Raw genomic sequence first — 26,481 nt, 5'->3', positions numbered from 1 at the left:
GTCTTTTCCATTTTCCAAATGCATCTGCAGGGGAGATGCTCTTAGAAATCAAAGAACTGATTTGTTTAGGATGTAGAAGGCCATTTTTTAGTATTAGAAATACCCTCGAGAATTTTGAAATAAAGTTAGCTTCTTGGAGTTTACTGTTTTGAATAAAATCCACACATAAAAAATGAGCTAGATAGGCATTGGAATCCTATGGAAAGATAGAGTGTGTGTCAAACAGAAGCTTAGAGAACGAGCCTGAAAATAGTATCCAGGGTTGTTAAAATACTTAAGTAAGCTAGAATCAAATAAATTATAACCAAACCAATGTAAAGGAAGTGTTTCTTTTGGAAACTAGGAGTTTGTTTACCGCATTTTCAGCATTAAAACAACAAAAACAGGAGTTCCCGTCGTGGCGCAGTGGTTAACGAATCCGACTAGGATTCGATCCCTGCCCTTGCTCAGTGCATTAAGGATCGGGCGTTGCCGTGAGCTATGGTGTAGGTTGCAGACATGGCTCGGATCCCACGTTGCTGTGGCTCTGGTGTAGGCCGGGTAGCTACAGCTCCGATTGGACCCCTGGCCTGGGAACCTCCATATGCCAGGGGAGTGGCCCAGGAAATAGCAAAATAAAAAAAAAAAAAGACCAAAAAAAAAAATAAATAAATAAATAATAAAAAATAAAAACAACAAAAACAAAAACACTCCACCTGTCTCGATATTCCAGTTTTTTATGATGGTTTATCAGTTAATTAGATGATCAGAGTGTGGCGAGGATAGCAACTAAACCAGGTTTATCTGGGTTGAGTATATCACCAGATTACTGCTTTTCAGTTTCAGTAGTGGCGTGGTGGTAGTGTGCAAAGTAGGTTGGGGGGACTTCCTTAAAGGAGAACTGATATGTGAGATGTGTGCAGTTCTTTATAATGGAATGCCGAAAGTTTTCTCAGCAATTATTTGTTGATTTGGGCTTTTCTCTCGTTCAACTTAAGGAGAACCGAAACCTCAGAGTTTTCTTATTTTTCCTTCAAAGCACTAGCAGTCTTTATCTGTTTGGCAGTAATGATATATTGCAAAGTCTAGAGCTGCCTATTTTAGCACATAGGTATATTATGAATTCATGACTGGTTTGTTCCCTAGATAGAACTTTGCCTCACAAAGTGTGGTTTGTGGATGAGTGGGCTGGCATCAACTGGGCACTGAAATCTGCAGCATTTTAAGCCTCTCTATCTCCTAGGCCCACTTTATTAGTTCATGTCCTCCAGAAAGCACACACCAGGATGGAATTTGATGTCTAGGACATTTGTTGGGAAGGACACCAGAGGGAAAAAGAGAGGCCCGACCTGTGTGAAGGACAGGCAGAAAGGAGGACTGTATAGTATCTCAGAGTACAGTACAGATCTAAGCAGGTTCCTCGCAAGCTGGTGGGGAGTCCTCCAGCCAGTGTCACATGTCCATAAAGTCCCGTCTCTCACAGGAATGAGTCTGCCTTACTGAGAGCAGTGTATGGAAGGCTTGGCTTCAGTGCAAGTGGGATTTCAGAGCACAGCACCCGAGGCCTTCTCTTAGTTGTGGTCATAGCAGCCGGAGATTTGACTGCCGCATTTCCCTGGCTGCCACACCTACCGCAGCCAGCAAAACCTTCAGGTGATTATAGTATGTTAAACTTTGAAAAGAACTATTCTAGAATAATAATTTGACACTTTGGGGATCTTTCCCAGAGTCAGCAAAAATTATTTGTAATCACCATAGGATCACCTCAAAAACTCAGCTCTTTTGGGATAGTATTTTTTACAGTTCATTTGAAGAGAGTTGGTGTTCACAGTGAGAACTAGAGCAGATAATTTGTTGTTAATTTGTAACAAATGTGTCAAGCAGATTTGGGGCCAAAACGGAATTTCCAAGATGCTTTGCCTCTTTGCTGAAAAGAGTGAGATATAATTTACTTCCACTTACCTTTTAGAGTTCAAGGTTCTTAGAGCAAAGAAATATACATTTCTATGTCCATTGTCTTTTTACTCTGTAGTAAGATGTAAACGTGATTGTTATTGTAATAGCTGGAAATAAACTGTTACACAAATATTACTGAATTTCTTCTGCTGAAACAGTGCTTAGTATTTGAGGGTTTCTCTTTAGGACAGATTACACTATAAAGTTAGGTTTGCCAAAAGAATTTGTCACCTAATTTATGGATTTCTCTGGGAGTCCATGATACCCACACTCTCGTGTGTGACCAGTAGACCCATAATCCCCATGTGATCATCCTCTAAACCCTTGATTTCCAGGCTTCAGGGTAGAGACTACTGCTTGGTAATAAATAAGTACATTTCTACGGAATACGATAAGGTCCTGAAAAAAGTACATTTAAAAAGCCTTCCAGGTGATGAAACAGTTTGTCAATCACTACTCCACAGTAAAGTGTATACTGAGGATTGGGGTCTGTCCCATGGAAACATCCTCAGATGAAGTGGTTATAACTTACTCTGCATTCCAAATGCCATTTGCTCCTTTACATTAAAATTTTTAAAATAATTTTAAAATCCCTAATTAGAGATAAAATACTTTGATTACACTCAATAATATTTATTGTTATTTTAGAATTCAATGTAAATTTTATATCATTATTTATTAACTAGCAGTGGGCCTGTTACACCAAGGCCCACGGCACTAACAATCTGGCTATATTTATAGTTGGACTCTCAATCCAGGGCAGAGAAAGCTCCTAAAGATACAGCCACAGGCACTTCCTAAAATAGAACTTACCCAGAAACTGAGTTAAAGGTGTAACTCTAGTCATAAGTACTTCTGGTCCACTATTCATTCTTTCATTTTTTTGTTCTGCAGACATTTATCAAATACAGCCTATATTTCAGGTACTATATAATCTATTATCAGAGACCTAAAAATAAGACCCTCGCCCTTGACCTTGAGGAGTTCACAGACTACCCTAATGGCAGAGATGTGCATGTAAGCAATTAATTACAACTGAGATATTTGCAATTGTTGAGTTTGGGGAGATGGAGTAGGTCAAGCCCACAAGCAGACGGGGGCTGGGGGCAGTGGGGCGGTGAGGGAGTGCAGAGAATCAGCTCTTGAGAAGTTGGGGAAGGCTGGTACACAAAGAGAATAACACACATGTATCACATGAGACATCAGTCAGTGCTGCCTTTGTCTACCAGCCATGTCAGGAATTTCTAAATTCTGAGCACATCACCTGAGCTCATCTAAAACTTTTATCTATCCTTCTCACAAAACCAAAAAAAACTGCTTCTCTATGTGTATTTCTAGATCTAGTAGCACCATTCATACAGTCTTTCTAGCCAGAAATCTGGGCGGCTTCCTCATCTCCTCCTTTACTTGTATGGCCAATCATTAATCAGGAACTGTCAGTTCAATCTCTTATAAGCCTCTTCTCTGTCCCTCCCTTCTTTTTTTTTTTATTTTTTTTTAATTTTTTTATTTTCCCACTGTACAGCAAGGGGGTCAGGTTATCCTTACATGTATACATTACAATTACATTTTTCCCCCACCCTTTCTTCTGTTGCAACAAGAGTATCTAGACAAAGTTCTCAATGCTATTTAGCAGGATCTCCTTGTATATCTATTCTAAGTTGTGTCTAAGTCCAAGCTCCCGATCCCTCCCACTCCCTCCCCCTCCCATCAGGCAGCCACAAGTCTCTTCTCCAAGTCCATGATTTTCTTTTCTGAGGAGATGTTCATTTGTGCTGGATATTAGATTTCAGTTATAAGTGATATCATATGGTATTTGTCTTTGTCTTTCTGGCTCATTTCACTCAGTATGAGAGTCTCTAGTTCCATCCATGTTGCTGCAAATGGCATTATGTCGTTCTTTTTATGGCTGAGTAGTATTCCATTGTGTAAAAATACCACATCTTCCGAATCCAATCATCTGTCGATTGTCCCTCCCTTCTAAGCACTCTAACATTGCTCTCTGAGACAAGCCCTCAAACTTGGACATCTGCAGTAGTCTCCCACCTGGTTGGTCTCCCCATCTTCAGACTTGCCTCTTGCCAATCTATTCCCCCTATGTCATTTTAAAACAGGAGTGGTCCCGCCTCCCATAGGGAAAGGTCTGAACTCCGTAGTGTTATGTATAGGTTGAGAGTGCTAATGCTTGAGCCAGACTGCTTGGATTCAAATCCCGGCTGTCTTATTAGCTGTCTAGGACAAGCCACTTAGCCACTCAGTGCCTAAGTTTCATCAACTGTAAAATAGGGGTAGAAATTGACTCTATGTCATAGAGTTCTAGTGAGGGTTGAGTTGATACTGTACAAATAAAGTGTTTAACAATGGCTGGCACGAAGTAAGCACAGTGGTGGTGGCACTCGTGGTAAGATAATAATACACAGTGTACATGCCAGGTAGATACAGATGACCATGACTTACCTTGCCTTCCAGAAACTAACAGTCTGAAGGTAAACAAATTACTTCTGATGGTCAGTACTGTTATAAATTTGAACACAATGTTAAATGATTAGAGAATCAGAGAGAAAATTGTAAAATCTTGTGATATAAAAATATTAAAATTTTTATTTTCTGGGTACATTGTAATTCAAGCTCCCAAATACAACTTAGTACCTCCCAAACCACAAGTTCCTTGTTCGTGAAATTCACAAATTCCTGATTTTGTTCCTGTATACTTGACAGTGGCAAGAAATTTGGTTCTAGTATGTGTGAACATTTAGGTTCATTCGCTAAGGAATAATTTGGAAAAAGAAAAACTGACATTGAACATTCAGCAGGAAAGAGAAAAGAACCACAGAAGAATACTGGTGTGCAGTAAAGCCTCAAGAAAGAATAAAGACCATGGTAGAGATTACTGTGCCCAGTGATTTTTCAAGGATGTGGTCTGCTGAGGTCAGTTGAAGAGCTGCTGGTAGAGGTTGTATCACAGAGCCTGCAGGACACTGGCAGAATACATATAAATTCACTATGACTTATAAATACCTATGAATTCAAAACAGCACTGAACAAATGGTTTAAAGAAGAAACAGAATTGAGAATTGCCTTTTGGTTTTGGAAGCAAAAGAATATAGTATTTGAATATAGGCTCGAATTACTAAATTTAGGCCGTTTACTAACACTGTGAGATTCTCACCTGGAAGATGGGAGTTGTAACAGTACTAATCGAATAAGGCAGCTAGGATTAATTGAGAAAGTATCCTAAAACACTTCAGTGGAAATTTACAAATAGCAGACACCTAGTAAGGTTAGTTCTTGCTGTTATTAATATATTGTTTGCTTTCTTCAGTCAAGCAAAGCAAATTTACAAATACCTTAATCGAATTTGGGGAGGAAAATATGTATAGTATGTGTTATTTCCTAGCTGGCAGGTAATGCTACTAAAATTACCTTTATTTAGAATATGCTGCCTTTTGTTGTCCTATTCTAGGGAACATAAAATATTATTAGGGAGTGTCATAACCATATCACATTGCTCTTTCCACATCCTGTTTTTCACATGCAGGTTTAAGTTCCTACAGAAGTTAACTTATAACTGAAAAATATATCCTACAACTAAAGGCTGTAAAATTCCGGAACTCTTTAATCCCATTATCCAACTTAATGAATACAATAATTAGTAACACACCAATTTTACTAACAGTGCTTCAAGTGCCTAAATAGTTTTAGTATTCTCTCTGTTGTTATATGTACCCTGTTTTCTCCTTTTGTGGTATTTAAAAACTTTATAAACAAGCTTGATTTCGCATACTGCACTCTGAGCACAGTATTACAAGTGATATATTGGAAGACATCTCCTATGGGACACCTTCCCTCCCCAGCTCACTTAGGTGTCTCCCCTAAACCTATGCTCCCATTCACCCTGTACATTCTCTTTTTTTTTATCCTTTTAACTTATCTATACCTTTAAACAAATTTCAAGGACTTTAGTCTTGACAGTATCATGAAACATCAAGTGGGAAAAGACCAGCACTTGGTAGATACTCAGCTGATTTTTTTTTAAGTGGGTGAGTGAATGCTGCCATTTTAAATTACCTATCCAGTTCTTAGGTCATGGTCAGCAGTTTACCAGTAACTGATTCCATTAATTATTTACTTAAGAAGGCCTTTAGAAATGAGATAAGTAAGATAAAAATAAGAAATAAAATTTAACAATAAAGTTAATAGTAACCAAATTCCAAAGACTGTTGCATGTGAAATAGCTGTCTTTCTTTCTGAAGAAGGTTTCCTGCCCTTCCTCAGATGCCAAATGCTTTGCACTAGTTACCTGGTTACTAACTACTCAATAGCCTGCATAAGATGACAGGTCCAGCCTTCTACCCTAGAAGACTGAAGGAGACCCCCGGCACAAGGCTGTAGGAGGAGGCTGTGAATTGAGAGCTCTAGACCTTACATACCTCAGCTTCTTAGATATTTTATAGATGATGTTAGGAAAAGGAGTGGTGTAGACAAGAAAAATGTTTACCATGTATGTCTAGTAATTGAGCATCTCTTTATTCACAGGAACTTGAGTTATGATACATAATTGTGTAGTAATTAAATGATAGGCATAAATCAACATCAAAATTTGCCACCTGGGCCACCCAGCACATGCTGTGTCAACCCAGTGTGAGACTTATCTTTTTTGTGTGTGACAAGTAATCAGAAATAGGAACAAGTTTGCAGGTGCAACTGGAAGAAGCTTAAAAGATTGCCCTGGCATCATCTGTAGCCTCAGTATATACCATTTACTTCCCAGTATGATGATTCTCAACCTTAGGTCACAGTTGGGCCTTGGAACCCTAATCTCGCATTTGCAGCCTTCTCCCTCCAAGTACCCCTGGAATTGCTCCCATTGGCCAGTATCCAAAAAGAATGTCTGAACAGCTGTCCCGACAAATGGGTTTCCCCCATTCAAACTGGCAAATGGGGAGTTTGAGTTGCTTTGCAATACTCCTTGCTTCTGCAGTGCAGACGCTGTTTTAAATGGTAATAAAGAATCCTGCTCTCTGATACTGTGTATTTTTCTTTTGGGAATTATGCAAATATCTTTAGGATCCTTTTAATGCAAAAGGTGAGAAATCATCCTTCTCAAGAGAGTTGATTTCAGCTTTTTTTCTTTTTCTTTTTGTCTATCCCAGACAGTAAGGATTGTATCCTGGAGCCACTTTCCCTGCCAGAAAGTCCAGGTGGCACCACCAGTTTAGAAGGTTCTCCATCTGTGCCTTGTATTTTCTGTGAAGAACATTTTCCTATGGATGAACAAGGCAAACTTCTGAAGCACATGATTATTGAACATAAGATTGTTATAGCTGATGTCAAGTTGGTTGCTGATTTCCAAAGGTAAATTTCATCTGTCTCTATAAAAGAATTAAGTTTATTATTTCTTAGAAGGAAGGTATAACATATATATAGAATTATTCATGTACAAATACAAAAATTCATATTCTTTTTCAGGTTTTGCCTTAGTCTTTTAAAAAATCTTTGTACTTATTTGCCTTCTTGAGTTTGTAAGTTGTATTTGAGAATGTCACATACTGTTGAATATCCTACCTACAAATTCTGGAAACAGACCAGACTCCCAAGGAGTCGATAATACTCCCTTTGCCACATTCCATGCAGTTGTTGACACTGTTGATCTCTAGCAGGCTGATTTTTCTTTTCTTTTCTTTCTTTTTTTTTTAAGAGCTGCACCCGTGGCATATGGAGGTTCCCAGGCTAGGAGTCAAATTGGAGCTGTAGCCACCAGCCTACACCACAGCCACAGCAATGCCAGATCCAAGCCATGTCTGCAACCTACACCACATCTCACAGCAACACCAGATCCATAACCCACTGAGTGATACTAGGGACTGAACCTGCATCCTCATGGATACTAGTCAGATTAGTTTCCACTGAACCATAGTGAAAACTCCAGACTGATGTTCTTTTCAGTTTCAGGAATATACCTTCTCCATCCAAGTGAGTCCTTACAGAAAGCCCAAAATAGACTTAGTAAAAGGCCACCCAAGTGTTAGTGTTTGGAAAAAAACCAGCTCCTGGGAGCCTTTTAAGCCAAAAGGGTATCATCCAAACAACCATGATAAGGTTGAAAACTAGAAAAAAATTGAGTCATTCAATGAGCCATAAGGGTATAAGGGTAGACAGCTGCTAAGGTCAGTGACTGAGGTACTTAGAGGAAGAGGATGAGGAAGATGAAGAGTGGATAGGGATGAGTAGTTAAGGAACAGCCAACACTGGGCATGTGTGAAATGTAGGAACCTGATTTATAGCTCCAGGGTCTAAAATGAGCTCACTAAACTAATCTCTAAACTAATTCCTGGAAGTGACTGTCCGAGGTAAATGCCTTCTCTTAAGCAGATGTAGTAGAGTAGTTATGTTCAGGTCATTATTAATTGAAATTTGGAATTTTTTTCCATACAAACAGTATCACAGTAGGTAACTGGCTTTGTATAGGTACTGAAAGCACACATTTTGGTGTATCTGGTAAGATTCTATTTCAAAATGTTCTGCCCTGATTTCCAAACAAAACATTAGAGTAGCCCAGATATACTATCCCAGATATATTCCGTATCTCCCAGAACACATTATTCTTAGCAAGCACTTTTTTCTTATGATGGGTCTTGCAAAGACCAAGCTATATTAAGAGTGGACTATGAAACCTGGCAGGCCTAGGTTTGAAGCAGACTCAGTGATTTCCTTACCACATGAATTCCAGCAAGCTACTTAACACTCTAAGCATCAGTTTTCTCAAAGTAAGATGGGGGTAAACACCAGGCCTCCTAAGATTATTAAATATCATATAAAAAGGGTATGTATAGCACCAGCTAGTGTCCGAGACATCTTTTATACCCAATAAGTGGTAACCAAATGTTTTATTTTATTTTGATTACAGAAGATATATTTAAACTCTTAGTTTTCTGCAACTGTAGCTTAAGTTTTCAACAGGCGTTCATGCTGGTCTGAAAACCTAGTTATCGTTTGTAAAACTTTAGTCTTGAGAAAATTTCATTTAGGGTTCTAAAACTCTAAACTTTTAGACTGACAGTTTGTTTTTATGAACAAATAGCCACAGTACCCACAGGGGTAATATTAGATATTCTCTATCCCTTCATATTCTTCTCAGCTGAACAGCACCAATGCTGAATGTCTGCCGTGTGCCTTCTGTGTTATGGCGCTTTATATACACTCAGCATTGCTATTTTTGAGTGGACTTTGGGAGTCTATGGTTAGGGGGCAGAAATAGAATAGGGAAGAAGGTTTAAATGAACAATATATGCCACCAACTGCTAGAATAAACTTAATTCTTTCTTGCTTTCAGAGGAAGCGCTCTGGCCTTCTCATTCTCATTAATTATTTATTTTCAATTAAAATATCTGTGTATGTATATGTATTGGGAGTCTGAAAGTTTTTTCATATATGATACTTAGTTATATGTAGTCAGATCTGTTGATTTTTTACACACTTCTTAGGCTACAAAACTTTAAATTCTTTTTTTATTCAAATAACCATTGATAGGACTATCAAATGTGTTACTTTTACAAATCTTGTATCCCTTTTCTTTGATATAAAACTTTTTTTCATTCACCATGTAAGTGCAAATTCTCCCTCAGGAATTTCAGAAACAGAGATGGTCAACCAGTGATAGTTGAGTGATATTAAGATTTTCTTTCTCTTAAAATCTGTGAGGAATTTTTTAATCAGAATTATTATTTATACTTAATATGTAACAGGTAAGTAGCTACATTTATACCAATCAGTCTCTCTTATCATTGATATAAATCTCATCAGTATGTGGGCAGGAAAATCAAATTATTTACTAGGTCTCAGGGCTTAAGAGTCAATAATTAAATATTGAGATCAATCATGCTCTAAATGCACTTATGTAATAAAATAGATATTTAAAAAGAAAATAATACATATCAGATATAAATGCTTTCTAAATAAAGTATGTAGTTAACATGTACTTTAAATTTGGAAACCTAGATTTTCCTTGTCAACTGTCTTGCTACTTAGATAAAGTTTTAGGAAGTAAAAATGTGATCAATTCAAATTAACCAGGAATGTATATGAGTAAACTTTATTGTTTTTAAATACCTTTTAGTATATTCATTCTTTCACATATCCTCCTACTATTTAGAGAAAATAGAAATTCCTCTCCAAAACAGTACAAGCATTGACTACCTGTGATCAGAGTTAGGTTGGAATTTTCTCAACATAATATAACTTTTTCTTACCTTGTGAAAAGCATTTATTGAGGGGAGGGAGGGGCAGTGAGAGGTTCAATTGGCATGAATTATTTCACTCAGAACTTCTTTATAGGTTGAATAATTCTTAGATAGCTATAACTCTTCAGAGAGAATTTGTTGCTTCCATATAATAAGTAATAAAATGATAAATAATAAGTAAGAGATGGATTTACCTTGTCCTTTTTAAGAAATAAGCTCTAAATTTTCATGTTAAATGTATTTGACATTTTTCTATAGGAACAAAGTAATAAAAATCTCTCCTTCGAGCCATTTATTAACATAATTATTTATGCTGAACTATTTGCTAACTTTTATTCAGTAGATAAAATTTTTCCAGAAGAAAAATGTTAACTCCTTGATTCTTGCCCCTTTCTATATTAAATTCTACTCATTCAGTGCTACTTAATTAACAACAATATCTCAAATCTTTATGCTTCTGTCAGTAAGCACACCAGTAACAAGTAGGGAACTAAGCAGGCAAGATACTGCTACCAGGATTTTTTTTTTGATAAGACATTATTGAAGTCCTTTTAAAGAAAGTATTTGCAGATGGCCTAATAATTATTTTTATGTCTGTGATAAAATATGAAATGCCATGATAACTGTCCTCCAAATAAAAGGTTCATAGCCACATATTATTTCATGGCTTCCTTTATATATTGAGTGGCTGCAATCACAACTTTAAATAAGTTGGAAAAAAATGAAGAAGAGAAATAGGAATACTAAATGATTGAACAGTAAGTTTTAGTGGGTGGGCAGAAATGCCTCAAGAGCATGTATTGAAGATCTGCTGTCTTTAAGACTTCACTCTATTGAATCCAGTTTATCTATATGCTTTTACCAACCATAAGAAAAATGGATATACTGACACCTTCTAATTCTAATTATAAACTGAAGAAGTATTATTATGTATTTAACTGGAGTGCATCTTAAATTTAGACTTACGTCAAATGTTGTAATTCACATCTATTTATATAGTATACCACAATAAGATATGATACACAATTTTATATATTTGAATTATGTGATAATTTATGGTCATATTTTGCTTTTGTAACATGAGTTTTTCTTTGATGTTGCTGTCATCTAACCTTTGGTCAGGAGGAAACCACTGAAATGATAGCTTTGTGCCTATTGGACTGACCTGTTACCTGCTTTATCCTCCTTCCCTCAGAAACTGCCTAACAATATCTCAGAGATGTTCCTAGAGATGGTATTTGAAAAACATCCTTTCCAGAATTCATGACCACTTATTCATGGAGCAATAAACTAACTTTTAACCAGTGTAAAATCTGCCAGGCTATAAGCATATAGCAGTGTCTTCTCTCCCTCCATCCCATGGGAAACCTTAACTGTTTGAGGAAAGTTAAGTTCTGTCAGACAAAACCATGATTTTAAGTCAACTGATGCTGTAATTGTGTGCCTACTATGTGAGGTAAACTATAATAAAACAAATAGGTGATGTGAACCTTCTCTTCAAAGATCAAGGAGAATAGGACCCAGAATGAAGGCCTGGAGACTAAGAGCCATTGACTTTTGGAATCAGCACATCAAGGAATCAGCGCCTCTGTAGGGGTTACCTTTTTGTACTTCTTGCCTAGTCAAGCAGTTCCAGTTCGACAGCCCCAGACAGCTTGTGTCAACTTTTAATACCTGAGGAGGAAGTTAGGAGCAGTTCTGAACAAGAGCTGCTTTCAGGTAGTGTGCTTTTCAAAAAGGAAAACCTTCCCTTTCTCTTCCTACTTCAATTCTGTACTTTGGTTTTGCCTATCAAAAACCATTCTCCTTGGTCTCTAAGGAAAAAAAATTCTTCAGGTATTCATCACAACTGTAATTCTAGGGGCTGTCTCTTGTTCCTGCCTTTTTCTGCAATTCTTGCCTAGATTGGTCCTCGTGTGATGTGAGAGGCACTGTTTTGTAGAAGAGTTGAGTTTGGATTTGGAGCTAGAGAGATCCCAATTCTCATCCTAATTTTATTCTAATTGTGTGACCTTGGGCGGGTAGGGTCTCAATAATGGTAGCTGCTAATAATTGCCATCCCTGTCATCATCATCACCATCACTTTGCTCTTGCCCCACCTTAACCACCTGTGTGTACCCTCTGACACCACTAATATAACTGTTTTACCTTGTTCATTAAATGTTTGAGGAAACGTTATCATTGTTGTTTTAGACACCAATATTTCTCTAGAATAAACCAATTTTTACTACTTAAATCTTATCTAAATATGTTACTTTTCTTATAATAATAATTGCCGTTTATTAAACACCCAGGATGGTAAACACTGCTTTATATGTATTATCCTATTTAATTATCAACAATTCATGTTGCAAGTGCTCAAACTGAGTTTCAGAAAGGTTAAAAAAATTTTTTTCAGGAGTTCCTGTCGTGGCACAGGAACCATGAGGTTGCAGGTTTGGTCCCTGCCCTTGCTCAGTGGGTTAACGATCCGGCGTTGCCGTGAGCTGTGGTGTAGGTTGCAGACGCGGCTCGGATCCCGAGTTGCTGTAGCTCTGGTGTAGGCCGGTGGCTCCAGCTCCGATTCAACCCCTAGCCTGGGAACCTCCATATGCTGCAGGAGCGGCCCAAGAAATAGCTAAAAAGACAAAAGAAAAAAAAAAAAAAACTTACAGTTCAGGTTCACATCTCTGAATGCAGAGTCCCTGCTCTTCTATTCACTACTGCCTGCAGGACTGCCGGAGTCAGTTACTAGAACATCAGCTTTGAAGATTTGACCATAGTCTTAAGCAAACTATAAGCAAAACTACTTCTAGCACAAGGATCTATGCAGATAAGAGACTCTTATGGTGTTGATTCTTTATTACAGAAGAAGTCAATGACAACTCAAAGGACAGTCTAATCACTAGTATCTGCTCTTACCTGGTTATCTGCTTCATGTAGTTTCACACAGATACTTTTCTAAGTCTGTGATCATTTTCTAAAGGTAAACAGCCTGTGTGTTCAAGGAGTTATCACTGTCTTTTAACAAACTATAGGCTCTGAATGGAAATAATATTATAAAGGGCTAAAAAAAAAAAAAATAAAGGGCTGACAACCATTCTCCATTTTGTCCAGAGGGTATCACCCCCATGGCCTCCAGTGAAGTAGTCAGGAATGATGGATGAATCTCTCCTTGGTGTGTTCTAGTGGTAACCGTGCCAGACCTCCAGAAGGAACCTGACTCTCCTGGTTTTTTTGTCAGTTATCTCAGCACCTGGTTCTGCTGTTTAAACTTGATTACTCATGAAAATAGATACCTATATGTCAGTTTAGAAGAACAATCCATCTTCTGTTCCTACATTTCCACTGGTGGTTCCCCTGTGGTCCTTCGTCCCTGTCACCACTTTGCAATAGAAAATATGCCGAGGGAAGAATAAGAAAAGTGGCGAGGAATGTTATTTTTATTCTCTTTAAGTCTTGTCTTTCTCTTTTTTACCCTCTTTCCCCTGTAGGGGAAAAAAGCAACTAATGGTGAAGTAAAGAAGGAGTAAGAGTAGCTGTGTAAGATACTGAGGAGTGAAAGGTGCAGAAGCTGGCCCAGGATGGCAAAGGAAATAATGTTTAAGCCTTTTGTGGGTACTTTTCCTCTTTCCGTACTTTGATGGATCTGACATGCCTTTTACTCTGATACTTCTAATATGAAAGCCAGTGAGCTAGCCATAGGGTTGTGGTGCATCATTTATGGTATTTATGGTTTGAGGTTAAGCTGGAGCCTAAATACATCATTTTCAGATCTCTTAAAATAAGGCCTATCACTGTTTTATAAGGAAAGAGTTGCCCCTTCTTAATCATCCAGGTTGACAGTGTGGTTATACATGAGGAAGAAGAAGTAAAGCAAGTGGTTCTATTTTCATGCATTATTCTTTTACTCCTTTTACTTATGAACTTTATTACTCAGTGTTGTCACCCATTGGTATTTTATGTTAGCTCTTGTCATGTTTCTCTGCCTCTCTCACATTTTTTTTTGCTAATTGATGAATGCCCTTTCTATAGAGCACCATGGGATTGGGAAATAAATGTTAAGGAAAAGGGAAGTAAGAATAATAAAAGAAGACAAAATACTAGGAGTTGGTGGCTACTTAGAGAACCTTATAGGACTCTTCAGGTACTCTTTAAACCGTTTAATGTGGACCATGTGTAAACATTGCTAGGTGCTATATCAAACCATTTAAAATGTCCAAGTTCCTGCCTTTTTTGGTGTACTTCATCCATTTCACTAAGTTCCATCTCTTTCACAGGTTTTGGTTCTTTGTTTTAAGTTTCTTTTTTATACATCAGCCATGTAACCTGATAAATTGTCAGCTATGGTGTCAGCCTTTCTGTTTCCTTTATCCTCATGAAGGAGATCACCTTCTCTTCCTGGTACCATTTGATAAATGAAGTTGCATTTGTCAATATAAATCTCGTTAGATAAGTGGAAAGATGAACAGCTTGTTGAATCCTGTCACCTTACTCCCTCTTTCATCAGATAATGCAGGTCTGGGTGTTAGGCTATCCTTTTATATTAGCCAGTATATTCTTCTAACTCAGCTCATTAGATACAGGAATTGTAAGCCTGACTATTTTTCTAAAAGGTAAATTTGCCTAATTTCAGACACAGTGTGCACATATGGAATTGTTCTATCTTGTTATATAGATAATGAATTTAGACTGACTTTTCATTCCATTGTTATTATGATCTGTTCTTTAACCACTCTGCTTTCACTTTATTGGAAAATATGTGATAAAGCCTATTTAATCATTGCTGCATTTTAAATTCACATAAACTTAGATGTGATTTCAGAAAAACTTCATTTTCACATAAAAATAATTCATTTTAACTTTCCTATATGTCGGTTTATTGAATTTGGGGATGGTAAAATTTAATCATTTTCATGCCTTTACAGAGTAATTTCATTTCATTAAATACTTATTTCATATTTCTACAGTGCTCTGCTGCCTTTCTATTTACAAATTTTCTAGCAGTTTTCAGTCAACATTTGATTTGTTGTTTTAGGATAATTAAATGTTCTTATAAAATCCTATTGTTCTAAAGTAGTGTGTTGAGTCTTCACATTCTTTTGTTTTGATTGTTCTAAGGTACATTTTATATTGGAGGAAAAGGTTCACTGAACAGCCCATTACAGATTTTTGTAGTGTGATAAGAATCAATTCCACAGCTCCAATTGGTAAGTGTATATCTTGACTACCATTTTTGTCCTACAATTCAAAAATTCAAAGGAATAATCTTTATTAAATTATAATTCTCTAAAATTAAATCTAAAATTAAACTGTTGTGTTTATGTTGCCTCACTTCAGTAAAACTAAAACAGAACTATATACCAGAAGAGAGATCGTCATAGACATAGACAGATGTATTTTTTAAGAAATAAAACTATTTTGGAAAAAGTGATAAATACCCTTTCTCATTTATTTTCCTAATCTGTCAACAGAAGAACAAGACAATTATTTTTTGTTATGTGATGTTTTACCAGAAGATAGAGTACTTAGAGAAGAGCTTCAGAAACAGAGACTGGTAAGAACTATTTTAAAGGATAAACAGTGTGTTGGAAAAATATACAAGATCATTTTTGTTACTGCTCTTTTTTTGTTTGTTTTTATTCTGGAAACTTTCTAACATATATAAAAAAGCAGATACTACATAAAGATCTTAAAACTTTAAATATACACATGGATAGAAGATTAAAGCATTTCATGTTAAAAATGCAGAGAAAATTTTTGGCTTTGTTTTGCTTCCTGGATTATCTCTAAAATAACAACACAGCTTACACATTTTAGTGTAATTTTAGCTGCCTGACACATGCTAGGGTTTAGCAGTTGTGGAAAAATGCCCTCAGCTAAAATTGAGTTGAATTGATTAACTTGGTTTGGTCCCTCTGGAATGTGCTATGCACTAGCACTTCTTTTATTCCCCTTTATGAATTAAGCATATAGTTTGATCATAATAGCCTTTTTCATTTTTACCCTTAACTATAAGTAAACTAATTTGAAAATCTCAGCATGTTTAGTCTTTAAAAAAGACAACAGCATTTGCAAGTATGAAATTTTTTGTTTTCTTAAGTTGAACAAAAAATTGGTTATTTTTTTTGAAGTTATTAGTTTGTTTAAAATTGTCCAATTTTCCATTTTTTGTCACTTAATCTCAACTATTACTTGTTTATAACTTGCTTCCTTTAGTGGTTATTTACAAAAATTCCCCGTATCTTTCAACCTGGCTAGATTTGTTGTAAGAAAAAGCCTTGATTTCAGTGTTTCTGCTGAATCCTCAAGAGATTTAGGAGGAAAATAAATTCTATCTACCAAAGACATGAGATTTGGGAAAGTCCCCTGAAGCACATTATATTTTATCAACATCTCAAATGATTATTTCTCCCCTAAGGAGAGATAATATTGTTGGGTATTGATTTATGTATAAGAAAAATTATGCTTTTCCTGTAGCAACAAACCCAATGAAGAAATAGGACTTCATGAGTTTCTCTTCTTTCCCTATTGTAGTATCTACGAAATCTGCAGCATAAGGTTAAATTTACTGTCAGATTTTAGGGATTTTGTTTTGATTTTGTCTGGTTACTCATAATTTTTTATTTCTATGAGTGTTTTCACTCTTGTTCACAGCGGTTTTAATCATGAATGATCAAACTGTAACAATCCTAGTACCCATATCTATTTCTTTATAAGAACTCAAACCATTACTACTTCGGTGTTACTGTTCCTTAGTACACAAGAGTCTTTACTGTATGTCTGCAGGTAGACTCAAGTCCCTAGAAATAGCTACATCTATAAGATTTAGATAACCTTTTAAGATTCTGACACCAACTGCAACATGTGGGTTTTTCCCTCACACCGAACAACTCTAACACCAGCCGGATGTTCTCCAGTTGAACTCAGTCCTGACACCATCTACCCAAAGACAGAATCAGATCCCACAGGTTAAGGGCTCTGTCCCACAAGACTGCCCTCCACTCCAGATGCCAGTTACAAATCCAGATTGATACTGAGATTTCTGACTGACTGGCTGTAATATCGGAAATTCTCACAACCCCTCTTCCTTGGGCTTAATTAATTTGCTAGAGTGGCTCTCAGAACTCAAGAAGCTAGTTTACTCACTAGATTACTGGTTTATTACAAAGGACATTAATGAATGCAAATGAACAGCCATATGAAAAGACACATAGAATGACATCCTAAACAAAGAAGCTCTGTTCCCATGGAATTTGAGGCCCACCAAGGCAGCATGTAGATGTGTTCTGGTTCATCAACCTAGAAGTTCTCTGAACCTTGTCATTTTGGGTTTTATGAAAATCTCATTACCTAGGGATGGCTGATAAAATCATCAACCATTGAGGGAGTGAAAGTTCCAACCCTCAAAAACACATGTTTGGCCCTCATCCCTAGGTTACCTGTGTGCTCTCCAAAGTCAGCTCATTAACATAACAAGAAGCACTTTCATACCTCTAAACATTTAGAAAATTCCAAGGATTTTAGAAGCTAAATGTCAGGAGTGGGGATTAAAGCCAAATATTTATTTCTTTTGACAAATCACAACATCCCATCTTTTTCCAACTTTATACCCTGACACAGTGGTAGATTTGATTAAAGTGAGCATTATGGCAGCTTAAAAGAAAGAAAATATGAAATTGCAGTCAGTTCGTACATCCATGCATATTCTTTGAATTCCTATGTAACTAGATGATCATACAAAAAAAGCACAAGGCCTAGTTCATGTCATAAAAGAGTGTACAGTCTAGAGAAAAAAAGGCAAGTACATGCTCTTGTCTTGGGAAGGGAGGTAATGGTAGAGCACCTCATAGGGCTTGTGAAGACTGGGATAATGCATGTAAGATACTTAGGACAGTATCTGCCACATAGGAAGCACTCAATAAATGTTGCCAATAATACAAATAACAGTAATATTGTATCTTAACAATGAGATGTATTTGGGTATTTGGAAAATGGAGGAAAATAGATACGGCTCTTTATGTTCAAGCTATATTCAGAAAAGTTGATTAAATCTGTTCTGGCTGAGGTAGAAAGATTTTTTTTTTTTTTTTTTTTTTTTTTGTCTTTTGTCTTTTTTGTTGTTGTTGTTGCTATTTCTTGGGCCGCTCCCGCGGCATATGGAGGTTCCCAAGCTAGGGGTTGAATCGGAGCTGTAGCCACCGGCCTACGCCAGAGCCACAGCAACGCGGGATCCGAGCCGCGTCTGCAACCTACACCACAGCTCATGGCAACGCCAGATCGTTAACCCACTGAGCAAGGGCAGGGACCGAACCCACAACCTCATGGTTCCTAGTCGGATTCGTTAACCACTGCGCCACGACAGGAACTCCCAGGACTTTCTAGTGATAAAGACCCATTGATGTCTGTCTCCTTATTGCCCATGAGAGTAAAATGAAGAAAAGATGATAAATATAACTGTAGAAAAATCTGTTGAAAGCTAGATAACTTCTGACAGACTGCAGACCAAGTTGGAGCTATGGAAAGAAGTTAACAATTACTGAGTGCCAGCTTTATGCCATGCCTTCAGTAGATCCTTGCTTCATAGTAACCCTGTGAAGTAGCTATGAAGTGCTGTTCTGCTGATGAGGAAACTGGTATAGAGAGATTATTTTGCCCAGGAGCACTTAGTGAATGAGAAGCAAAGCTGGGGAATTAAGCCAAATTTTTCATGGCTTTTCAGGCCTTGCTACCCATGCGAGACTAGTAGTTATTTATTCTGCTTACCAAGTGCCTTGTACTTTTTTTTTTTTTTTTTTTTTGCCAGTTACCACAGCATGCAGAAGTTCCTGGGCCAGGGATCGACCCAACCCACAGCAGTAACAGCACTGAGTCCTTAATGGCTAGGCCACCAGGGAACTCTGCCTTGTATTCTTTTTTTTTTCTAGGCTCTGAGACTTGCTCATAGTCTGACATGTCTATGTAGACAGGGGTTTTGGGCTAGGATTGGACTATAGGGAAAGCAAAGGAGGTTTATAATAGGCTACCACTGGGAATGATGGCTAGAAGATCAATAGAAAGAAAAGATTTGCCACATAGCAAGAAGATGGGCTGAATTCGCAACCAGCCATTTCATCACAATTTTATGCTCTGTAGTGTGGAAGCATGAGATTGGCCTGGGTGATCTTCCTTTGGGAGCTGGCAATGAAGACAAGATGTCTCTCTTTTATGTATAATGAGCTCTACAAATCAGTATCAGGCATTTCCAGAAGGAAGCTCAAATGATCAAATGAGATAGCTTTCAAGGAAAGTAATCATACACCTTTTTTGTTCTATCAAGTTAACAAGATTTGAGAACTGTAATACTAAGTGGTGGCAAGAGTGTTAAAAAGACAAGCACTTTTTCAGCCACTTTAAAGACTGCGAATTGGTATACCATTCCTGAAAGATGCTTAAATGTAGTTTAAACCACTTAAATTGGCTTATTGTAATGAGTATATAATCGATTCTATGTTTGAATGACTCAGTTCAGTGTAAGTAGGATCTCAACTCAAGCTCAAGTCTGTGAGGGAAGGCCTTCAAATTAGAGTGGCATTTGCTCTCCTGACTTGCTTTAGTGATGACTTGCATAGATATAATTTGTATTTACTCTCTCATTTGGAACTCTGTAAATAAAGGATTTAATATAAATACCTTTTTATGATCTGCCTTAGTTCAAAATGACTTTGTAATTTCTTTGAGGGCAGGGAATATGTCTTATATTCAAATATCCTTCAGTAGTGCTCACTATACTGCTAAGTTTATGTTGGTATTTTTTCCAAACCCCTTTTAAAAAAAAAAAAAATTAGTTTGTGTGTAAGTGGCTGGAAGCATATAGAGTCTAATTGATCCACTTTTTCCATTTTTTTGTAGACCTCACTGGTTTGTTGTGACATTTATGAGATTTGTCTGTGTTACCAGTTGTATTTTAAAGAGTCCTGCTTGGCACTTTGAATGCCTTCACCTGCACTCTGAAGGAAACTAGAGAATTAGGGAAAATTTTTGAGGGTTTGAATATAGCCTGTGCACCTTCCTCCCTTTAGCTTGCTTCTTTAAAAATTTTCCCCTGATTTCATCATTCTGCCTTAACCTCCTCCAGTAGTTCTTTGCCCTCTTTTCTTTTAAATTTAAAAATAAACTTTTCAGGGAGTTCCCATCGTGGCTCAGTGGTTAATGAATCCGACTAAGAACCACGCGGTTGCGAGTTCCGTCCCTGCCCTTGCTCAGTGAGTTAACCATCTGGCGTTGCTGTGAGCTGTGGTGTAGGTTGCAGACGCGGCTCGGATCCCGCGTTGCTGTGGCTCTGGTGTAGGCCGGTGGCTACAGCTCCGATTGGACCCCTAGCCTGGGAACCTCCATATGCCGTGGGAGCAGCCCAAGAAATAGCAAAAAGACAAAAAAAAAAAAAAAAAAATGAGTTTTTACATTTGCCTACAGTAGAAGTGGCATTCATAAGCTCTCAGAGCAGTATATAACTTTTAATTAAGTTGGAATGAGGGGAGACATCCAGTTATCTGCATCAAAGGGTTTTTTTTAATCACTATTATAAATGCCAGCTTGAGAGGTCAATTTCATGATGATTTAACCTATATTGCAAGTTGATCCTCTGAAGAGAAATAGGCGGGGGGGGGGGGGGTGTTTGTTTTTCAATACTACTTCATATATTCCACCTCCCCCCACAGCAAAATAACAAAATGAAATTATATATCTCCCACTAAGATTTTTCTTCTTTGTGCCACTTTTCTTTATAGATTTCAGAGATTTTTTTTAATAAGAAACTCAAAATGGGAGTTCCCATCATGGCGCAGTGGTTAACGAATCCGACTAGGAACCATGAGGTTGTGGGTTCGGTCCCTGGCCTTGCTCAGTGGGTTAAGGATCCATCATTGCCGTGAGCTGTGGTTTAGGTTGCAGATGTAGCTCGGATCCTGCATTGCTGTGGCTCTGGCGTAGGCTGGTGGCTACAGCTCCAATTCGACCCCTAGCCTGGGAACCTCCATATGCCGCGGGAGCAGCCCTAGAAAGGCAAAAAAAAAAAAAAAGAAAGAAAAAGAAACTCAAAATGAAAAGTCGATATACATTTGTACCTTTCTTGCATAATCCCAAACTTTGTAGCACAAATTCTCTAACTGCTTCTAGAGTAACTTTCCCAAATACAAGATGATATTACGCATTGAATGTAGTGTTATTATTAGCAGTACCATCGAGATCAAGTTAGCTAGAGTGACCACTGAGTGATGTTAACCTTCAGATTAATTAATGTTTTCATTTAGGAACATTGTAAACCCAGTCTGAAATAATACTAAGCTGAATCCTGAAGTTTACCACTTAGAACTTCTTCAACAGAAACTTAAAATTTACATGGCTATTTTTATATACACTGGCTCTAGGAGATCTCTAAGGCACTATTATTGTCTCTGTTTAGATGAAACAACAGGGTTGAATGTTAGGAAATATGCTCAAGGCCACAGTTATATACTGTAATAAACAGGGAGGAAAGAACTCAAACTCCTGTTTTCCAACTTCCAGCATCATTCTCTAACAGGATCCTGTATCAATAAAACAAAGATCCAATTTGATAAAGGATCCTCCTGGTAGAGAATGATGCAACATGTGACATTTTCTAAATTGATAATTTTAGAATTAATAAAAATGGATGAACAGAACAAAAACACGTGTAAATAAATAATAGTGTTCTGTTTCCATCGCTAATAATTTTTTCATCTAATTTCTTATTAAGTCAGTGGTGGATAGGAATTTCTTATTCTTTTGGGCCTAAGAAGCTTATATTTTCTTTTAAAACTAAAAAATAGTGTGTTTTTAGAGTTGCTTCTATCTTTAGAGAGCCATAGGGCTATACTTGACCTTGAGTTAAGCCAATAAAATACTTCTTCATGCAGGTAATACTATACTGATCTATGCCATCCTCATAGCTTCTCTCTTCTTTAGTGTAAAAGGTGAGCATTTTTCAATCTCCCTTAGTCACCTTCCAGTTTTTATAAAAAGTTCTCTTCCTGCTTAGGTTAGATTCTATACAAATAGAAATTAGGCTTTTCTAGTTCTCATGTGTTTAACTCTTGCATTTTTTTGTTCTGTATTTCAACTTCTTTTTTTCATTGAGATGATCTTTTCCATGTAAATGATTAGATCTATGTAATTTTTTTTGTCTACTAGTTAATTTTTTAAAGATGTTCTGTTTCTCTCCCTTACTCTTCAAAAGCCACCTCACAGAGATTCAAAGTAGGAGGAAAATACTGACTGTATCCTATGTAGCAAGCAGATGGTTATTGCCTTTATTGTTGCAATTTCAAAAAGGTGGGAGATACTGATATCTTTCAAAAAGGTGAGATATTAGTCAGATTAAATCTCATGGATTTGGAGGGGTACTTCATCATCCAGTTAAATTTCTCCCTGACTTTTTTTATTGTACTGTCTGTCTTCTTTAGTCATTGACATATGTTTTCTTTTTCTTTTTTTTTTTTTTTAGAATTCTATTTATTTATTTATTTTTAAAGACAGATTACACATTTTATTATTTAATTTTTTTTCTTTTTTTTTTAATTACTCAAATGAATATATCACATCTGTAGTTGTATAATGATCATAACAGTCTGATTTCACAGGATTTCCATCCCACAGCCCAGGCACATTCCCCCCACCCCCCCAAACTGTCTCCTATGGAGACCATAAGTTTTTCAATGTCTGTGAGTCAGCATCTGTTCTGCAAAGAAGTTCGTCTGTCCTTTTTTCAAATTCCACATGTAAGTGAAAGCATTTGATATTGGTGTCTCATTGTATGGCTGACTTCACTTAACATGATAGTTTCTAGATCCATCCATGTTGCAAATAATGCTGGTATTTCGTTCTTTTTAATGGCTGAGTAATATTCCATTGTGTATATGTACCACATCTTCTGGATCCACTCCTCTGTCGATGGACATTTAAGTTGTTTCCATGTCTTGGCTATTGTAAATAGTGCTGCAATGAACATTGGAGTACATGTGTCTTTTCGAGTCATGGTTTTCTCTGGATAGATGCCCAGGAGTGAGATTGCTGGATCAAATGGTAGTTCTCTGTTTAGTTTTCTGAGGAATCTCCATACTGCTTTCCACAGTGGTTGCACCAATTTACAATTCCACCAACAGTGTACTAGGGTTCCTTTTTCTCCACACCCTCTCCAGCACTTCTTGTTTGTAGACTTTTGGATGATGGCCATTCTGGCTGGTGTAAGGTGGTACCTCATCGTTTGGAGTTTCTTTTTGTTTATGGTGTTAGGGAGTGTTCTAATTTCATTCTTTTCCATGTGGCTGTCCAGTTTTCCCAGCACCACTTATTGAACAAGCTCTCCTTTCTCCATTGTATAGTCTATAGTAAAGCTATCGCTATTTGCAGATGACATGATACTATACCTAGAGAATCCTAAGGACTCTACCAGAAAACTATTAGAGCTCATCCACGAATTTGGCAAAGTTGCAGGATACAAAATCAATACACAGAAATCGATAGCGTTTCTATATACTAACAAAAAAAGCAGAAAAGGAAATTAGGGAAGCAATCCCATTTACCATCACATCCAAAAGAATAAAATACCTAGGAGTAAACCTACCGAAAGAGACAAAAGACCTGTACTCTGAAAACTACAGGCCACTGATGAAAGAAATCAAAGATGACACAAATAGATGGAAAGATATACCATGCTCATGGATTGGAAGAGTTAATATTATCATAATGACTATACTACCCAAGGCAATCTACAGATTCAATGCAATCCCTATCAAATACCAAGGACATTTTTCACAGAACTTGAACAAAATATTTTAAAGTTTGTCTGGAAGTACAAAAGACCCAGAATAGCCAAAGACATCCTGAAACAGAAAAATGGAGCTGAAGGAATCAGGCTCCCGGACTTCAGACTATACTACAAAGCAACAGTCGTCAAAACTGCATGGTACTGGCACAAAGACAGAAATATAGATCAGTGGAACAGGATAGAAAGCCCAGAATTAAACCCATGCACTTACAGCCAACTACTCTATGACAAAGGAAACATATGTTTTCTTATTCATCTAAGATATCTTGATAGGGTCATAAAGTTAACTTTCCCTCATCACATAAAATGCTGAAAACACTGGACTTTATTGATTTATTTTTAAGAAGCTGTATTGTGTCATTGATAATTCTTGTTTAAATGCAGTTATTTCTGCCTCTACATGCAGAGATGTGTTTTTGTTTAAGTATTATTGCATGAATTTCATTCTGACATAAATTCATGTGCTTATTAAGTCATCAGATTCTGGCAAGCAGGTTAGTCTTTCTCGAGGCTACCTAACAATTTTTGACACTTAAAAGGGAATTCTTGAAGTTCCCGTCATGGCGCAGTGGTTAACGAATCCGACTAGGAACCATGAGATTGCGGGTTTGGTCCCTGCCCTTGCTCAGTGCGTTAACGGTCCCGCCTTGCCGATCCCACCTTGCCGTGAGGCTGTGGTGTAGGTTGCAGACGTGGCTTGGATCCCACGTTGCTGTGGCTCTGGCGTAGGCCGGTGGCTACAGCTCTCATTCAACCCCTAGCCTGGTAACCTCCATATGCCGCAGGAGCGGCCCAAGAAATAGAAAAAAAAAAAGGGGAATTTTTTGGGGGGAAAGTAGCTTTTTACGTGACCTCTGGTCAGGGAGTTTCTAAAATATTTAAGTGCAAGCAGATTCTGTCCCAAAAGTGGTTGGGTTAAAACAGGACATCAGTATCTGTACACAAAATTTATTCTTGTTTGTACTTTACTTTATTAGCAAATCTGTCCCCTAATCCTTAAATTCGTGTTACTTAGCATTTTATACTGTAATTTGCTCATAGTAAGCGTTACATCAGATAGAAATAAAGGTGTGATAGAAATAAGCTTTTACTGTAACTCTGAGATTAGATGAAAATACCATGCTTACTGTCAGAAGATATAAGAAATGGCAGAAAGAACAAGAAGAGATGACGTTATTTTTTATCCTGAATGTGAGTTTGAAACAATCTCAAGACCCATTTTAATATTTTTTTTTTTCCGTCTTTTTGCTATTTCTTGGGCCGCTCCTGCGGCATATGGAGGTTCCCAGGCTAGGGGTCGAATTGGAGCTGTAGCCACTGGGCTACGCCAGAGCCACAGCAACGCGGGATCCGAGCCGCATCTGCAACCTACACCACAGCTCACGGCAACGCCGGATCGTTAACCCACTGAGCAAGGGCAGGGACCGAACCCGCAACCTCATGGTTCCTAGTCGGATTTGTTAACCACTGCGCCACGACGGGTTAACAAATAATAATTTATAATAATTATTATTAATTATAATTAATTTATAATAATTTATGTCATGTTTACTTATTCAATTCATATAACTCCAATATTAAAATTTGCCAATACTTTCAAATTTATTTAGAATAAAAATTCAGCCTCCTCACCAAGATCCCTAAAGGTCTGGTGCCTCTTTCCCTCACCCACTCCCTTTACTCACTGTATCCAGTCACACCAGCCATGCCTGTTCCTCACACACACCAAGCTTTCTCCAGCGCCACTTGGAATGCTCTTCTCTAAAATCTAATCGCTTTTTGAAGGGGAAGAGTTTTTGGAGAAGGTGGTACCTGAGATGAGCCTCTAGAATGGAGCTATAGGCAAATGAATGTCTTGGAAATGCTTTTGGAAGGTAAAGACATTTAGAGTAATTCCAGTGGTTGACCGAAGTGATTTAGGAAAAATTGCCTTCTGTGGAGCATTGATTTAGCTACTAGCTACAGTGTAGACACTCAAAACTTGCAAACGTTTATGTATTATTTTCCCATCATTTACTCCTCAAGGTGGTGGGGGAATGAAGGACAGGACATGGTTAGGAAACAAACTTCCTTGGCCTCTTTCTTATTTATCACCAGTGATAGCTGATGAATCATTCTCTGTGCCTCGAGGTCAGTTCCTCAAAGGAATGCCAGTCCGGAATCTCCAGTGCTGTACCTCAAAGCAGTGAGTGTTCACACTCTGGGAGAAAAGGCCCATCAGCACACCCTATGTGAATGAGGGGCTTTGCCATTTGGGTTTGCAGTCTGGGTTCTGGTGTGGTAAACAGATGACTTGAGAAGAAAGCTGGTACATCGTGACTCATTTGTATCAACAGTACAGACCCTTTTCTGCATCTGCCTATTAAGAATTCTTATTATTTTTCTTTTAAACCTCCATTGTGTTAACTACTGCTTCATTTTCTACCCTGAAGTTTTATTGATAGCTGAAAATGTAAAATTCTAAACTGTTCCAGAACTGATTCTTCCTAAGTTTTTCCT

General features: G+C 37.4%; 1 protein-coding gene across 2 annotated transcripts in view; it reads left to right on the top strand.

Moving 5' to 3' along the window:
- Positions 1–26,481, top strand: part of ZNF277 (zinc finger protein 277) — a 113,171-nt gene that overhangs the window by 52,323 nt on the left and 34,367 nt on the right. The window contains exons 2-4 of one of the 2 annotated variants that reach the window (XM_021079287.1): positions 7,093–7,290; positions 15,276–15,364; positions 15,629–15,711. In XM_021079287.1, the coding sequence (XP_020934946.1) occupies positions 7,202–7,290; positions 15,276–15,364; positions 15,629–15,711 (261 nt within the window). In that variant the 5' untranslated portion in view covers positions 7,093–7,201. Of the gene's footprint in view, positions 1–7,088; positions 7,291–15,275; positions 15,365–15,628; positions 15,712–26,481 lie in introns of both variants that reach the window. The other variant, XM_005673239.3, reaches the window with a different exon arrangement.

The sequence above is a fragment of the Sus scrofa genome, chromosome 18, assembly GCF_000003025.6.
Source record: "Sus scrofa isolate TJ Tabasco breed Duroc chromosome 18, Sscrofa11.1, whole genome shotgun sequence".
Taxonomy (NCBI): domain Eukaryota; kingdom Metazoa; phylum Chordata; class Mammalia; order Artiodactyla; family Suidae; genus Sus; species Sus scrofa.
This window is presented reverse-complemented; position numbering and strand designations above follow the sequence as displayed.